The 17,958-nt window shown below is 34.0% G+C and overlaps 1 protein-coding gene across 3 annotated transcripts in view; it reads left to right on the plus strand.

Moving 5' to 3' along the window:
- The window catches only part of LOC132739392 (condensin complex subunit 1-like), a 36,057-nt gene that overhangs the window by 5,220 nt on the left and 12,879 nt on the right, over positions 1-17,958 (plus strand). For all 3 annotated transcript variants that reach the window (XM_060727086.1, XM_060727087.1, XM_060727085.1), the window contains exons 2-15: positions 1,356-1,488; positions 1,977-2,052; positions 4,317-4,375; positions 5,363-5,532; positions 6,036-6,181; positions 8,759-8,886; positions 10,137-10,260; positions 10,689-10,836; positions 11,358-11,480; positions 11,900-12,109; positions 12,682-12,775; positions 13,559-13,697; positions 16,762-16,952; positions 17,518-17,636. In XM_060727086.1, coding sequence (XP_060583069.1) covers positions 1,371-1,488; positions 1,977-2,052; positions 4,317-4,375; positions 5,363-5,532; positions 6,036-6,181; positions 8,759-8,886; positions 10,137-10,260; positions 10,689-10,836; positions 11,358-11,480; positions 11,900-12,109; positions 12,682-12,775; positions 13,559-13,697; positions 16,762-16,952; positions 17,518-17,636 — 1,845 coding nt within the window. In that variant the 5' untranslated portion in view covers positions 1,356-1,370. The remainder of the gene's footprint in view (positions 1-1,355; positions 1,489-1,976; positions 2,053-4,316; positions 4,376-5,362; positions 5,533-6,035; positions 6,182-8,758; positions 8,887-10,136; positions 10,261-10,688; positions 10,837-11,357; positions 11,481-11,899; positions 12,110-12,681; positions 12,776-13,558; positions 13,698-16,761; positions 16,953-17,517; positions 17,637-17,958) is intronic.

Below are 17,958 nucleotides of genomic sequence, written 5' to 3' on the forward strand. Positions count from 1 at the left end.
ACGTTTTTTATACTATATACTTAACTACATAGTAGAGAGTTACAACTATATCTTTTTCCCCTTAAAAACTTAATCATCATGCAAAATATTCTTTGCAGTATAACATATTTTCTTAATATGTATGGTGGTGAATGGTTTTTATACTTATATTTTTGTATGAAAGTTAATACAGTATAGGTATAATAGTGTATCTGTGACACACTTTAGCTCCATATAAGTCATTTTCATAATAAGAAGTACAAAATATATTACTTTTACTAAAATAACCAAGAAAATGACAATATTTTGAATAGCAACTGATTTCCAGAAATAGTACCGTTCAGTACGGGATATAGCCAAGAAAAAAAAATGGCTGCCTCCATGTTGAGACAGTACTTGCAGTTTCCTGCAATGTTTTTGGTTATTTTGAACAACAATTGGTGGTTTATCCTGCATAAAATGAAGAAAAATAATATTTTAAACCATGTGATTATTAAATCTGAACCAGTTTAAAGGAAAATAGAATTTTTTTGGGGAAAAAACTTGGCTATTTACCGAGGGGAAGACGCCGACTATCGGTGTCAATTTGTTAGTAAAAAAAACCCCTGATGATGATTGGTGGTGACCAGCAGATGACCCCTTTTGGGTCAAAGGGTCAAAGGTCAAGGTCACATCGACCTTGTAAGTAAAAACGGTTTCTGATCAATAACTTAAGAACGCTTAGGCCTAGGAACTTCAAACTTGGTATGGTGATTTTTCATGACCAGCAGATTACCCCTTTCGATTTTGGGATCAAGGGGTCAAAGGTCAAGGTCACATTGACCTTGTAAGTAAAAACGGTTTCTGATCAATAACTAAAGAACGCTTCGGCCTAGGAACTTCAAACATGGCATAGTGATTGGTCATGATCAGCAGATGACCCCTATTGATTTTGGGGTCAAAGGTCAAGATCACATTGACCTTGTATGTTAAAACGGTTTCGGATCAATAATAAAAGAACCCTTAGGAACTTCAAACTTGGCATGGTGATTAGTCATGACCAGCAAATGACCCCTATTGATTTTGGGGTCAAGGGGTCAAAGGTCAAGGTCACATTGACATTGTAAGTAAAAACAGTTTCTGATCAATTAACTAAAAACGCTTAGGCCTAGGAACTTCAAACTTTGTATGATGATTGGTCTTGACCAGCAGATGACCCCTATTGAGTTTTGGGTCAAAGGTCAAGGTCATGACCAGTAGATACTTGATAACCCTTATTAATTGTTTGATCACTGGGTTAGAATTCATGCATAATTACCTTATCACATGAATAATTGGCTGCTGATAGGGGGCATACATGTTTTACAAACATATCTTGTTAATTCTTTTTTCAACAGATTTAAAGTTGTGAAATGGATTTTGAATTTGTGATACCAGTGTCTAGAGATGACCTTTTGAATAAAACTGGTGTGAACCAGTTTGTAGTTGATGAAATTCTCACTCTAAGAGAAGTAACTGGCGCTATACAAGGTATGTAATACATAACAGTGATTAACTCTTTTAATCAGCAACTAGTTAGCTGCCTATGGCTTTTAAACTATGAAAAATAAAGAATAGCTACCAGTAACAAACTGATGAGGTCCACAAGCTTAAAACATAAAATTTTATTTTCTTTCACTTAAAACAGAAAGTCAAGAAACCTCAGTTGTATCCTTTAAATGGTGATTTTCAATGAAAGCCATATAGATTATATGTGTAATAAGTTGAGCTCTTTTGAAAAAAAAAACTTCCTGTAAAGGAGAATTTTTTAAGATTCAATTAGAAATTTTCATCTGTTTTGTAAATTCTATAATCTAATGAAGAAAAAAAACCTTTACATTCTGCTATGATTTTAATGCAAAAAAACTCTGTAAAAAATTGCAACTTCTGTAAGCTGGCCTGCATTTATCAACTATTACCATATATAATATCCCAAACATTGCCAAGTTTTAGTTAAATTTTCTAATACATTTTTTCAGATGTTAGAGCAGCTTTCCGTAGTAAAGGACCAGATTGTGTTTTTGGACATTTTGATGCTTTCTTCAGTGTACTTTGGTGAGTGACCTTTGTATTATACTTAACACTTACCCCAACTAAATACCTTAAATTGACTTGCCGATCTTTCATTTACTTCAAACCACTTGCCCCTCACCACTGTTGGTACAGAGCCCAACAGAGACTTTGGATTCTTTCATGTGAGGAAGCTATCTACTTTGCTTACAGAAAGTCGTTGTTCTACTCAGATGCCAGTTTGCGCCTTTATTAATGCAAAGAAGGGCACCTGAGGTCTTCCTCAACCAGTAAAGTTGGAAAGTTAGCATATTACCTATACTGTGTTTGTGCAACGTAAAACCAAACAAAACAAAAAATTGTTGCCACCAGCAGGCTTTGGGATAATAGAATTTCAGTGTAAACCTTGGAAATCTAGTTGCGGTAATGTCCACATATATGCCACCAGTATACCATCAAGCTGTCAGTATGTAGACTGGCGATGAAATGGAATGTGGGGACATCTGACTATTTGATTGAACACCCAATTTTTAGCTCGACTTTTCTATGAAAAGGGGAGCTATCCTACTCGCCCCGGCGTCGGCGTCGGCGTTGGCGTCACACCTTGGTTAAGTTTTTCGTACCACCCCACTTTATTTCAGAAGTATTACAAGTATGGCTTTGAAACTTACCATACTTGTTCACCATCATAACCTCCATCTACAGACAAGAGTACATAACTCTGTCAAGGTTTTTGACAGAATTATGGCCCTTTTTTGACTTAGAAAGTGTATTGAGCTTGGTTAAGTTTTTTGTACCACCTCACTTTATTTCAAAACCATTGGAGGTATTGCTTTGAAACTGACCATACTTGTTTACCATCACGACCTTCATCAACAGACAAGAGGACATAACTCTGTCAAGGTTTTTGACAGAATTATGCCCCTTTTTGACTTAGAAAATACATTGAATATGGGTAAAATCCACTTATTGCCTTAACCCTTTGAGATATTGCTTTGAAACTTTTAATGCTATTTCACATCATTACCCCCATCTGTACGCAAGAGAAGGTAACTCTGTCAAGGATTTGTTTTAAAAATTAAGGCCTTTTATCGACTTAGAATCTTGGTTAAGTTTTTAGTACCAGTCCACTTTTTGACTGAACTGTTTGAGATATTAATTTGAAAGTTGGAATACTTGTTTACAATCATGATTCCCAAACATGTCTATTACTTGTATTATAAGGTAACTATAATACTTTCACATACAAAGTCAAATCTATATATTATGCTGATTGTACAAAAATATACTGCTTCCTTGGCATAGATTTCTTGAAAAATTATGTTATTATGTCATTTACCAAGGTGTTCTGAGTGACGTAAAAATACCTTATTCTCTCAAAGTGGGTTTAATACTATTAAATTTATTTAAGGCTCAACTCAGTTTTTTTTTCTTTCTTACCAGCCCTCTTTTGACTTAAACATTTCAAACTTTGCTGCAGTGTTCAAGGGTATCACACAATTCAGTAAAATAATTCTTCACTAAATATCTTAATGCTCATGGCCATTGTTCACTTTAAAAATACAGAGATTCTTGTATTGCCTTTTACTGCAAAAACTTTTTTTATTGGCAAGCAATAAAAAAGTCGAGCGCGCTGTCTTACGGACAGCTCTTGTTTATTAAGATTTTAAAAACTTTATCTTTTTTGAATAGTGTAATCTATGGCATGTTCTTTCCTTACATACTCATAACAACTGTGATAATTTTTTTTTTAATGTAATCCTTTCTTACTATGCACATACTTATTTCTTAATGTGATAATGACTTTTTATTTACAATACCTTACATCTTAAATTGTGATGATTTTAAATGATATCCTTCATTAATGTGATTTATCTTATAATTTGTGATATTTTTTTTGCTTTTATGAAATACCTCTCTATGTCATGCCACCAAATGCTAAGGACCACAATGGAAATAAGAGCTTGCTCTTTTTTGTGTTATCCTTGGTTTTGGGAACATGTCATGGTTTACATAATATAGTATTTATTCATTTATTTATTTATTTATTAATTTGTAATTGTTTTAATCTATATTGTGTTTGTTTATCATGTAACATGTTTACCTTTATGCCGAAATAAATCTATCTATCTATCTATAACTGATATGGGAGTGTGTAAAATTTGTTCATTTTATATAACCCAATTTTTATAAGGAAAAAAACGCAGTAGAATATTGTCAGAAGGGTAAATTGCAAATATATTGCCAATAAAAGCAGGTCTTTCATAGCTTAGCTGAGCCATGCAACATTTATTTTTACAAATTTACAGTTTACAAAAAGATGTGGATACAGAGGTAAAAGAGGATGCCTGGGGACACATTGTGAAAAGTGAGTTTTAATTGCTTATATTATCTCACACCAGTTCTGATATTATTCTCAATTTAAATGTTTTGTATGTGTATTTATAATCTCAAGCTACAAAAAATTATTGATATTTTAAGCGCATTAGCGGCATACATTAACATAAATTACAGTGTTCAAAATTAGCAGTAATCTGATAGCCGCTGACTACTATATTTCTCCTTGGGCTACCAACTTTACATTGTAACAAGCTCAACCAGGCTACTGTATTTTCAGAGGCAATATAAACAACTGTTTTGAACAAATAGATTGTGCTAGTGAAATGTCTTTTGGGCTAGTGAATAGTCCAATCTGGTAGTCCAACCAGCCTAGTGGATTCAAATCCGAATTTCTTACACTGCTGATTAAGATACGGTATCTGAATACAGGAAATGAATGACTTGATTATAAATCCTTATAATCATATGTTTAAAAATCAAGAAATAATTGAACAAATAAAAACTTTATATAAATTTATAATACTGAAAGCCACATATTATTTCTCTTACATGTGTAGTATATTTAATAATGGTGTAACAGAACTTTTATGTTTATTCATTTCTACCCATCTGGTTTGCTTTGAGGTGAAGGTTTTGCAACAGGCCTTCTTTCTGTTGAAAAATGTATTTGAAATGTTGTTAACCCATCATTACTGTTTTAAGTGATGCAGAAAAGTACTGTAATTACTTGCAGCAAAACATGCAAGAACTTTTAGAAAATCCACTTGTTAGGTCACTGCTGACTGCATTTAATTACAATACTTGTTGAAAATTGTTTAAACTTGAACCAATGAGGTAACAAAAACTTTTCTGAGCTCAGGATTCCCGTTGGCCAGTGTACATTATAACTATGACGGTTTCTGACCAAACAAATACCTAAGATCTGAGTTTTGATCTAAACAAGATTTCTTTATAACTTTGAGCCTAAGACAAACTAAGAATTGATTATTAATTACCTGTTTGTTTCACTAACTAGTTGCTGCCCAGTTATCTACAAAACTCGCCACCGTGCTGGAGGATGATTTAGACGCAGGAATGAGGAAAACAAACTGTAACCTTGTCAAGATGACATGCTATCTTCTCTGTCAATATATGGAGATGCTGGAATCTGACGAAACTAAACCCAGTACAAACCAAGCTATCAAGGTAAAATGAGCCGCGCCATGACAAAACCAACATAATGCGTTTGCGACCAGTATGGATCCAGACCAGCCTGCGCATTCGCGCAGTCTGATCAGGATCCATGCTGTTTGCTTACAAACCCTATAACAAGTAGAAAAACTGATTGTGAACAGCATGGTTCCTGATCAGATGCGCAGGCTGGTCTGGATCCATGCTGGTCGCAAACGCACTATGTTGGTTTTGTCACGGCTAAAATATAGATCTGTAAGGAAAAAGAAATATTGCTCTTAACTAAATGACACTGCCACCTTACTAACCTAAGTATAACGCTCACAGACATTAACATAGGATTTCCGCAACCATAATCAAATTTTAATAAAGAAGATTTAAAAAAACTAATGACTATTGTCATAGTCAAACCATCAGGTCAGCGAGTATTTGCGGACTCATTACATCACTGCTAATCAGCCAAACAAAGTGGTGCTTATATAAACGGTGTATGTTATATGTTACACTGTTTGTTACAGGGCAAGAGCAGGAAGAAGAAGGCATCTAGTATGACGATAGACTGGGCACGAGAGAGGGAGACGGGCATGAAAACGCTGCTCAATCTTGTACAGTTACATATTCACAGACTATGGGACCCACCAGTCGTAGATGATGAATTTGTCAGGTATGTGTTGTAAAAAACAGAAATTATAAGAATCATTCAAGAGATTAAGGTTGCCGGCTGTCCGGCCGTCCGTCGGTTTTTTCTTGTCCGCCCAATAACTTAAGATTCCTTTGACCCTTAGTCTTCATATTTGGCATGGAGGTTAGTCATGATTAGTAGATGACCCCTATTGATTTTGAGGTCACTAGGTCAAAGGTCAAGGTCACAGGGGCCTTGACTTCAAAAAGCTTGTCCGCCCAATAACTTAAGATTCCTTTGACCTACAGTCTTCATATTTGGCATGGAGGTTAGTCATGATTAGTAGTTGACCCCTATTGATTTTGAGGTCACTAGGTCAAAGGTCAAGGTCACAGGGGCCTTGACTTCAAAAAGCTTGTCCGCCCAATAACTTAAGATTCCTTTGACCTACAGTCTTCATATTTGGCATGGAGGTTAGTCATGATTAGTAGTTGACCCCTATTGATTTTGAGGTCACCAGGTCAAAGGTCAAGGTCACAGGGGCCTTGACTTCAAAAAGCTTGTCCGCCCAATAACTTAAGATTCCTTTGACCTACAGTCGTCATATTTGGCATGGAGGTTAGTCATGATAAGTAGATGACCCCTATTGATTTTGAGGTCACCAGGTCAAAGGTCAAGGTCACAGGGACTTTGACTTCAAAAAGTTTGTCTGCCCAATAACTTTAGATTCCTTTGACCCTCAGTCTTCATATTTGGCATGGATGTTGATCATGATTAGTAGATGACCCCTATTGATTTTGAGGTCACCAGGTCAAAGGTCAAGGTCACAGGGACTTTGACTTCAAAAAGTTTGTCTGCCCAATAACTTTAGATTCCTTTGACCCACAGTCTTCATATTTGGTATGGATGTTGATCATGACTATAAGGTGAGCCCTATTGATTTTGAGGTCACTGAGTCAAAGGTCAAGGTCACAGGGACCTTGATAAAAAAAGCTTTTCTTCTCAATTGCTAAAGAATGTCCTGTCCGCAATGTATTGATTTTGACATTTTCACATTTGAAGCATGTAGAATACATAACTTAGCAATGCACTGGCTTAGTAACCTCAGATTTGGCAGGGAGGTTGTCCTTGAGCTCTAAATGGCCACTGTTGATTCTGACAAAGTGGTATGCGGGGATATTCACGCCATGATAGTGGCAGTTCTAGTTTATACAATTTTAGTTTTTTTAATAACAATTCATGATTGATTAAGTCAAATGCTTTTGTAAGGTCAAGAAATATTGTCCCTATAAGTTTCTCTTCATTTATTGCTTTAATCCAGTTGTCAACAATTGAAGTTAGAGCTGTTTCACATGAATAATTTGTGCGAAAGCCAGATTGATTTGGTTGAAAAAGAGAGTTAGCTTCAAGAAATGATTTTAGGTGATCACTAACATGTCTTTCTAGAATTTTTGACAGGACTGGTAGTATTGAAATTGGTCTGTAATTGCTTACTTCATTCTTGTTGCCCTTCTTATGTATAGGTGTAACTTTTGCTTTTTTAAATATTGAAGGAAATATGCCATTTGATATACTGAGATTAAATATCTTTTCTAAGGGTTTGGAAATAATTTTAGAACTCATTTTAAGAAATTTAGGTCCTATACCATCTAGACCAGTTGATTTTTTGAAATCAAGAGATTGAAGTTCTTTGATTATGAATTGTTCAGTAATTTCTGGTATTGTAAATGGAGAATCAGTCTTTGAATGCATTTCAATAAACTCATGCAGTTTTATTTCATCTTCTTGTAATAAATTTGAACAATTTGCTGGAGCAGATTTAAAAATATCAATGAAATAGTTATTGAATACTTCAGCTGTTTTTAGTGGGTCTGTAATTTTATTTCCATCTTCATCTTGAATATAACTTGTCTGGTGATTAGAAGATTTCCCTGATAATTGTTTGAGATTTTTCCACATTTCTTTAGCATTGTTTTTATTGTTATTTATTGTTTCTGAGTAGTAACTTTTCTTAGAACTAGAAATCAGGTTTTTAACTTTGTTTCTCCAATACTTATAATCTTCATTATTATTTATTTTTTTAGCTTTATCTCTTTGTTTAGAGGCATGAAGAATATCAGGATTGTACCAGTCTGGAAGATGTGTGTGTTTTACACGTTTTCGTTTTAGAGGGGCATGTTCATTTAATACCTGACTAAATAAAGAGTTGAAACAATCCAAGGCATCATTTGGATCTTCAAATATTTCTATCAATGACTTAAATAGAGATAGATTCTGTATTTACTATTTCATGAGCAGTTTATTTGATTTACTAGGTAGAGAGAACATGTATGAAAAGCATGAAACAAAAAACTTTCATGTCTTGAAGCAGCCAGTTGCCAAAATGTTGATTCTACCTTTGAACATAGCATATACTTATCTATCATCATTTATTACTACAGAAAATAAAATATGAAGCAGGGATGAAAAGGTTTAAGCATGTTTGGAATGTTCTCTGACAGAAATTTAGAAAAAAGAATCAAGGGAATTAAAAGTGGGTTTAAGAAATATGTAATATTGTATGAAATTTAAGATATATGTAATATTGTATGAGATATTAAGTGTTGTGTATTTTTACAGTTTAGTAACAAACTGTTGTTACAAGATGCTGGAGAACCCAGAGATAACCCATGCTGTAAACAAAGATTTCAGGGACGCCATCTGTCACATCATAGGTGTAATGGTCAAACGATATAACCATGGTTTAAGTAAGTTTACATAAAGATATATTTTATTTTTCTGATAAAAAAAAAGAATATTTTTATAAAAAAAGAATATTGCCAAATTTTCACCAATCAGTAAATATTACCATGAAATAGAAATTGGTTTTTTTTATGTCTGTTTTGAAATGGTTTGAATCTGTTCATTCTTTAATGAAACACCAATTTAAGTTAATCTTGTACCGGCTTTCACCAAAAGAAATTATCAACAATGTTGAGGGAAAATTGTTTATTTAAGACACTACAATATATTGCCCACCCATGTCATGAATTTTTGCCATAATTGAATAGTTGATAAAATATATTGGAATACAGAGACCCACTGTCTTACTGTTATTTCAATGAACAGAAACTTTTAGTTTTGAACATATGTCAGTGAATTTACAGTCTAACTTGCCCATGCGACCACGTGTATTAAGCGACTTTTGTCTTAAACGACCACTTTAAATTCCCCCCGATCATTTTCTCTCTATATCTTTAATGTATTAAGCGACTTTTGCTCAACGCGACCAGCGACCGCTAATTAGTCACCTAATTGACATCAATCTTTTCATTAAACGACCACTTTTACCTGTCAAGTAATTGTGTTTTTAGAGAACGCCACCTCGTTTTGTCACAAGTGTCAACAATCAAAACACAACAATAAACGTGTGAAAAACTCTATTTCCCATACCGTTTTAGCGTATGCAAATGAAGTTAAGTATACGCGTGATGTGTATTATCCAATAATATCGGATAAACAATGCAATGCTCCGCCCATACTAAGATGGTGTATACGCTTCGCTTGTTGACATTTAGACTGCATTAAATTGACCTTGAACTTGATCAGCCATTAAATTAATCGTAACAAATAGATGTAGTTTGTTTATTTCAAATGAAAAAAATGAACAACAGAAAACATCTTCACTAATAGGGGTTTCGTGTTGGAGACAAGGAAAAACAACGGAGAATGTACGTATATAATGGATCTTGAACTGTTTTGTCAATAAATATCAGAAAGTTATTTTTTAAATTTGCATCCATTTAGATTATCGGAGCGTACTTTTTTCAACATTTATATAAAAATGAAGTTGAAAAACAATCCCACCGAATAAAAAAGATGTCATTTATAAATTTTGACTTTTATATCATGCTGACTGTCTTAAGAGACCGTTTCATTAAGCGACCGTTTTGGGTGTTTCCCTTGCCCGGTCGCTTAATACACGTTTGACTGTATTTTGTTAATTTGTATATTTTAGGTGCTAGTCTGAAGATAATACAACTATTGCAACATTTTGAGCATCTTGTTGGTCCGTTGTCTAGTGCTGTTAAAGTTTGTGTAGAGGATTATGGTTATAAAAGCATTGTAGCAGAATTAATCAGGTATGTCCCTGAAATAACCATTTGTAAAAAAAGGGTTCCTATAACCAAGAAGTTTAGGTGGCTAACATCGCTTGTCATTTACCAGTGTAGGTTGAATCCAGTCATGACACGCTGAACAATATCTACCCAGCTGCTAGGTGGATGAAAATTTACTTAATATTTCAAAGTAAATTACTTTTGCTGCAGTTACTGAAGTTAAATGTGCTTCTTATTTATTGCTATGCATCCAAGCAGTGAGATTCCTTGAATATTATATCTGAAAACTTGTTTGTCAAACTGCCTTTAAGCATTAATTGTATAGTATGACAATTGAAGATGGAAAATAATATGTAATTGTGAGATTTTATCACATGATATGATTGTCTTATCTAATGAGGTACACTGTAAAGTCTTCTTAAGATGTAGATAATGTGTAAATTATTTTACAGAGAGATAGGTAGAATGGATGGATCAGATTTCTCACGTGACACGTCAGGTACTCGAGCCTACTCGGCTTTCCTGGTAGAGATGACAGAGAAATGTCCCGCAGCTGTTTTACCAAACATCAGTCTACTCTTGTGTCACCTTGATGGAGAGGTATATTTTAATTAAAATTTTTATGTTTAGGATCCTTTACAACTAACAAAAAGTGGATTTGGTCTGAATATGTGTCCGCTTTTTCACCTGAAATAAATGAAACACTGAAATAGACACAAATATACAACACTAAATAAAGTGAAAAAAACTTATGATTGTAATGCAAAACATAGTAAAGTAAAAATCTTTTGTTTGAATGATATTTAGTTTCCTCTGTGTCATTTAAGAATATTTTCAAGTCTGGCATTTCAAAGCAATGGCTATTTTTGTGGATTTTGCCATGATATTAAGCTTATAATAATAGTGTCCAGTCATTTAACATTGCACTGAGGCGCAAACCAACATGAGTCAGTGGTTGTGGTTGTTTATTTTTTACATTTTGATTTTGAAATCCAGTAAACTTACAACAGACAGTCTGAATTTCCAAACATGACAAGTTCATTCAATTTATGCACTAGGGTAAGATCATCTTAAATGTTGAAATTAATATTAATTGGGTTATTTCTTATATAAACTTCTAGTCACATGCTATGAGGAATGGTGTACTGGCAGCCATGGGAGAAATCCTTATGAAGGTGCTCAGTAAAGATGACCTGGACGAGAAAATGAAGGACACAAGGGATCAGTTCTTAGAGAAATTAGAGGTAACAATGCTCTATGGTGATTGGTCACTTGTGTGATTTTGATATTTTGTTTATAATGATTGAAATGTTTGAAAAAGGAATTGTAACTTATATTGATGAGAAATGTGGTTGAATCCACTGATATGCCACAAAATTGCATGTTTATAATAAGGGGCAAAATATTAACTATGGAGTTAATAGTGTTAATGCAGTATTAAAATTATAACTCGCTTTACAAGCATTGGCAGCTAAAATTTTGAAGAAAAAAAAAAACATTTTAGAGAATGAAGAATGCATGATAAATGAACAAAAAAATTGTGTTTTATTGATTGTGGATTTATATTTACCTTTGGATTTTATTTATTTATTAAGAGATTATAAAAGAAAGGTTATTCATATTTACAAACTGAGTAATATTTGTTTTTTTATCAATATGCCAGGATCATATACATGATATACATGCTTATGTAAGAAGCAAGGTTCTCCAAATATGGCTTCTAGTGGTCAATGCCAAATGTCTGCCACTCCCTCACCAGGAAAATCTTCTGTGTCTGGTTATTGGACGTCTACAGGACAAGTCGAGTTCTGTGAGGAAATATGCCATACAGTTAATTACAGCTTTGTTGAAGAACAACCCATTTGCTGCTAAGGTAATTTATTGTGACTGTCCTTATTTTGAAATTGATAAATGCTACAACGTATTATATGAAATATTTAATAAAGAACTATATTTACTATTACAGTATTTGAAATAAAATTATATTGTGGTATGTGGCCACTAAATTGTAAAACAATGATATACATGTAGGTTAATAAGATTAGGTAGGCACAATCAGTTGGCAATTTCAATTTGCAGACATTACCTCTGTAGGTATTTATTATGGCATATTAGAACTGCATGCAAGAATAATCTTATGGTATACATAAGCTAAACTAGATAGCAAAAAAATAGTATGAACAGATTTAGAAAATGGTCTAGAGTACACACACCTGCAATCTAGCCTGACTTTATACTTGTGCATATACCTGTAATTCTTTTCTCAAGCATTCAAAAGTATGTTGTATCAGTAATATTGATGTTATACAAAGAGTGGTGGTTTATTGATTCAAGTGTGTCTTACAACCCAAGTGTTGTAGGTTTCATCAAAGTAATTTCCTCAGATAATAATTTCTTGTTTATTACTAAACCTATGTTAAATTTGTTACTTGTATATTGTAACAGTTATCAGTGCAGGAGTTGGAGCTGAGTTACGAGAAAGAGAAAGAAAAACTGAAGGAGCTGAAACCAGATGATGAAGAGGTGGATGATCCTAATGGTAAAGTTTGCTACTTTCTCCTGTCTTGTGCCAAATAGCCTTTTTCTATTAGGTTAAATGGAGTGTTTCTTCCGTTTATCCCAGTGATTTTGAGTTCATAACAAATTACAGTAAGGCATGTGTCCACAGATGAAGCGACATTACAGGACTTTTCTCACAGGAGCCTTTCCTTTAATAATGGGAAATATAACACAGTAAGTTCGCAATTTGGGCAAGGAAAAAGCTAGATGTAAACTGAATTTAAAGAGAAACTCCATAATTTTAAAGAATTATTCTTGGGAGAAGTCACCTATCAATGGCCTATGCAGTAGGAGGAAAAATAAGCCCTGCTAGAGGTAGTAAACTCCAATGTGATCTTAGATGAGCTTAGATAATCATAAATTTATAATAAAGCTAAAGTAAAAAAGTGTCTGTTAGCAGAGAGTCTTTTTATTAATTTAGATGTCTTTTTATTACTTTTTTCGAATCCATGATGCTCTTTGTGTTTGCGGCCCTCAAGCCATTATGTACGTCTTAGGGCCATTATCGCATAATAGCAAGCAGCATCAAATCATAACTCGGACATTGTTGTAGGGAGTTTAATGAGGCAGAAAAGTAATTTGCAACTGAGACAACCCTAGATATCCTGGCTTAGTGCCCACTGATAAGACTAGTGCTAGAGTGCTAACAGAGATAAAACAATGTTTTGATAAAACCTATTCTTGACAGCATTACAGAATACACATTCACTGTGTATAGAATGTCACTTATTAATACATATATTAACTTGTTTCCATTTTTCAGCAACATTTAAGGAGAAGACAGAAGAAGAATGGGTAGAAATGAAGAAGAATCTTCAACCTATCATAGATGAGCTGGCAGAGGATGATGAAAATCGCAGCACGCCATCTAGTCTTATATCTGAAGAAGACACAATGGACATGTTAGTATAGATAATTGCTTGTGTATTTAGCTTGACTATTAGAAGATAACATGTTGGCTTTTTTTTCTCACCTTTGTCTCATGTTACATTTTGGTAAGGTTTTGTCTTTACAGTCTTACAATGGAAATGTTAGTACATGTGTATAGCTATTTGTTTGATTTGTTAGCTCACTATTAGAAGGAAACAGGAGGAGCTATACGTCTCAATGTAGCGTTGTGTAACTTTTTGTTAAGGTTTTGCCAATACAATCTTATTTGTCTATAGCGGCCTCTAATTGGAGGTACAAAATAAAGTTGCTATACAAAGCTGGTCTGTGTATAGACGATCATGTATTTAAGCCAAACTATTAAAATAGACAATATGTATGGTATGTAACTCAACAAATTTATATGACAATTGATGATTTGTAAATTGGTAAACAAATTCTGATATCAATCTCTTAATCATTATCAATGGTTTGATGAAATGTAGAAATGCAATAACAAAAATCTTTTAAATAATGAAACTTATCACATACCCAGCAGCTTTTTGCAACACTTTAAAAATGGTATTGCACGGCCTTGCATATATTTTACCAAGATGTCATATGTTTTACAAACATATTGTGAAGGCGTGCTAAATGATAGAGTTAGAGGCATGTCAATGAAAAATGATTCTTTTTCACTTTAACACAGTCTTTATTATGCCACCACAGCATCTGCGATGCGGTGGCATATAGCGATTCACCTGTGTGTGTGTGTGTTTGTTTGTTTGTGTGTTATATAGATTATATAGTGAACTTCAAAAATCTTCTTGTGAAAAACCACTAGTCCAATTTCAACCAAACTTGGCAGGATTGATCCTTGGGTGAAGGGCTTCCAAAGTTGTTCAAAGAATTTCATTCCATGCAGAAATCTGGTTGCCATGGCAACCAAAAGGAATTATAAGAATTAATTTAAAAAATCTTCTTGTAAAGACCCAAAAGGCCTAGAGCTTAGATATTTTGCATAAAGCATTGTCTGGTAGACCTCTACCAAGATTGTTCAAATTATAGCCCTTGGGTCAAAATCGGCCCGCCCCGGGGGTCATTGATTTTCACTATATGTACATATAGTAAAATCTTAAAATACCTTCATGTTAAGACTCAAAAGGCCTAGATCTCGAGCTTAGATATTTTGCATAAGGCATTGTCTGGTAGACCCTTACCAAGATTGTTTTAATGATAGCCCTGGGGTCAAAATCGGCCCCGCCCTGGGGGTCATTGATTTTCACTATATGTACATATAGTAAAAACTTAAAATACCTTCTTGTAAAGACCCAAAAGGCCTAGAGCTTAGATATTTTGCATAAGGCATTGTCTAGTAGACCTCTACCCAGATTGTTCAAATTATAGCCCTAGGGTCACAATCGGCCCCGCCCCGGGGGTCATTGGTTTTTCTTATATGTATATAGTAAAAACTTTAAAAAACTTTTTCTAGCAATTGACAAATGCTAGAGGTTAGATATTTTGCATGAAACATTGTGAAGTGAACCTCTAGCAAGATTGTTCAAATTATAGCCCTGGGGTCAAAATTGCCCCCGCCCCGGGGGTCATTGATTTTCAATGTATACATATAGTAAAAAATCTTATTGTCTGAAGGTACAAGGCTTAGAGCTTTAATATTTGTTAAATGATATCATCTATAGGTACTCTACCTAAGTTGTTCAAATTTTGCCTCTAGTGTCAAAATTAGCCCCGCCCCGGGGGCCATAGGTTTTCCTTATATGTATATAGTAAAAACTTAAAAAATCATCTTCTCTAAATTTACAAAGGCTAGAGTTAAGATTTTTTGCATGAAACATTGTGTAGTGAACCTCTAGCAAAATTGTACAAATTAAAGCCCTGGGGTCAAAATTGGCACAGGGGTCATTGATTTTCACTATGTACATATAGTAAAAAAAACTTCTTGTCTGGAGGTACAAGGCTTAGAGCTTTGATATTTGGTATATAATATCATCTATGGGTCCTCTACTAAAGTTGTTTTAATTATGCCCCTAGTGTTAAAATTGCCCTGCCCCAGAGGCGATAGTTTTCCTTATATGTATAAAGTAAAAACTTGAAAACTTCTTCTCTGAATTGACAAAGGCTAGAGGTTAAATATATGGCATGAGACTTTATGAGGCTTGAACCTCTACCAAGATTGTTCAAATTATAGCCCTGGGGTCAAAATTGGTTCCACCCCAGGGGTCATTGATTTTCATTATGTACATATAGTAAAAAAAAAAAATATTTTTGTCTGAAGGTACAAGGCATAGAGCTTTGATGTTTGCTATATAATATCATCTATAGGTCCTCTACCAAAGTTGTTCAAATTTTTCCCTTGGTGTCAAAATTGGCCCTGCCAGGGGGCAGTGATTCTCATTATGTACACATTGTAAAAACAGAAAATAAAACAAATGTTTTCTGAATGGGAGAAAGCTACAGCTTAGATATTTGACTTGAAATGTTGTTTGGTGGACCTGTATCAAGATTGTTTTGAATTAAACCCTTGGGTCAAAATTTTGCCTTGCCCAAGGGGAAAGTGACCTACTTTCTTGTCCTTTGATGTACAGCAATGGAATTTTGACCATGTGCACAGTTTAAGTTGTAAAGTGAACTTTGATATCAGCTGACCTAGATTTTGACAAAGTGTCTTACTGTGTTGTCCTTTGATGTAGTCATGATATTTAGGCTGTGTGAAATATGACCTTCACCACCAAATTCACCAGACTCAAGTGCATTGATATATTCCTACTCTGATCTTTTATTGGATTAACAATAGATTTAACCACTAATCTGATAATAAGAATTAGATAGGTCAGGGATCTATGCATTATGACAATCTTCAATTGTATAGAAACAAAAAAAAATCTGTTCCTACACTACTATTTAGTGTTGTATTAATGCGGTGGCATAGCATTTTTCTCAAATGCAATCTTGTTTTTGATATGTGATAATGGAATATTATATTTGTGTAGGTTCATTACTGAATTTGTTGAACTGGTGGAATAAAATAATATTATGCTCGCCTTATTTAATATTTTAAACTTCAAACTTTACATGCAGTGTATTGGAGAAGATTTATCAGCAGCTAACTAGTAGTCAACTTAAAGATGCAGTAATGTTGATGAATGCAGCTAGAGAATCTTTCCCTGATATTGCTACAGAGAAACAATCGACTGAAGAAGAAAACGAGGAGGAGGAGAAAGAGCCTGTTACCATGGATACCATTACATGCTTGAAAAATCTTTTCATAGGTAAGATAATGAATAATGTGTAGATGAAGTTTAAGAAGTAAAATTATGTATTGTGTTACAATTGAAGAAAAGTAGCATATTCACTTTTCCATTGACTAGAGTTATAATAGGCGATTTGTTCCCTATGCAAAATTTTTATTATCTGATTCAATTTTTGGTGGGGACTCAAAAGTTCTGGACAAATAATAGTATTACTATTAATAGTACAATTAATCATGTACTTACTTTCTTGTTTTATTTCCGGTAGCCTGCAACCAGTGCAAAACCAGGATCACCCAGCATATCTTTGCCTTCCTATCATCTGCACTCTTTGCTTTTCAATCAGTAACTACTCTAAAAAAAATCCCTTGAAATGATGAATGATTTTGTCCAAGGCCATTTAAGATATTTAGCTAAGTAAGAGTCCACATCTTTGTTTTGTTAATGATGCATGTTAAATTTACTGTAAAATTGGAGAGAAAAAAAACATTTAATTAATTACCATGTTACCTGCCCCATACATATGCACAGCAATGGCACTTTTTGTTCGATATGAATATAAGGGAAAATTATTTGTATGTTTCAGAAAGGAAGCATGCAAGTCATGCCCTGACTGCCACTGAGGCCATGCAGACAGACACGCAAACAGATCCTACTGTTGCAAGTGAGATTGCCAAGCAACAAATTCTAGTACAGTATCTCAAGGTAAGTAACTATGTACATCAAAATTTGCTAATATGTCTGACCGAGTGGTTAAGTCATTTACCCCTGATGGCACTGGGATGTTATATTCTTTCATTTTAGAAAGCTTCCCAATTGTGTCAGGTTATTTAAAATGATTGACTGTTATAATAATAATAATGGATTGACCATTAATTAATAATGACAAATGATTAGGATAAAACATAAAACTGTCTAAACTTAAGACTGCCCAACTCTTTTTCGAGTGAATGTTACAAATAATCCTCAAAGATACTTATAGAAATTTCTGTATGTCACACAAGTTTTTGATTATTTATGTATAACA

Source organism: Ruditapes philippinarum, unplaced genomic scaffold (genome assembly GCF_026571515.1).
Source record: "Ruditapes philippinarum isolate M1 unplaced genomic scaffold, ASM2657151v2 ctg19_1_1_1_1, whole genome shotgun sequence".
NCBI lineage: Eukaryota > Metazoa > Mollusca > Bivalvia > Venerida > Veneridae > Ruditapes > Ruditapes philippinarum.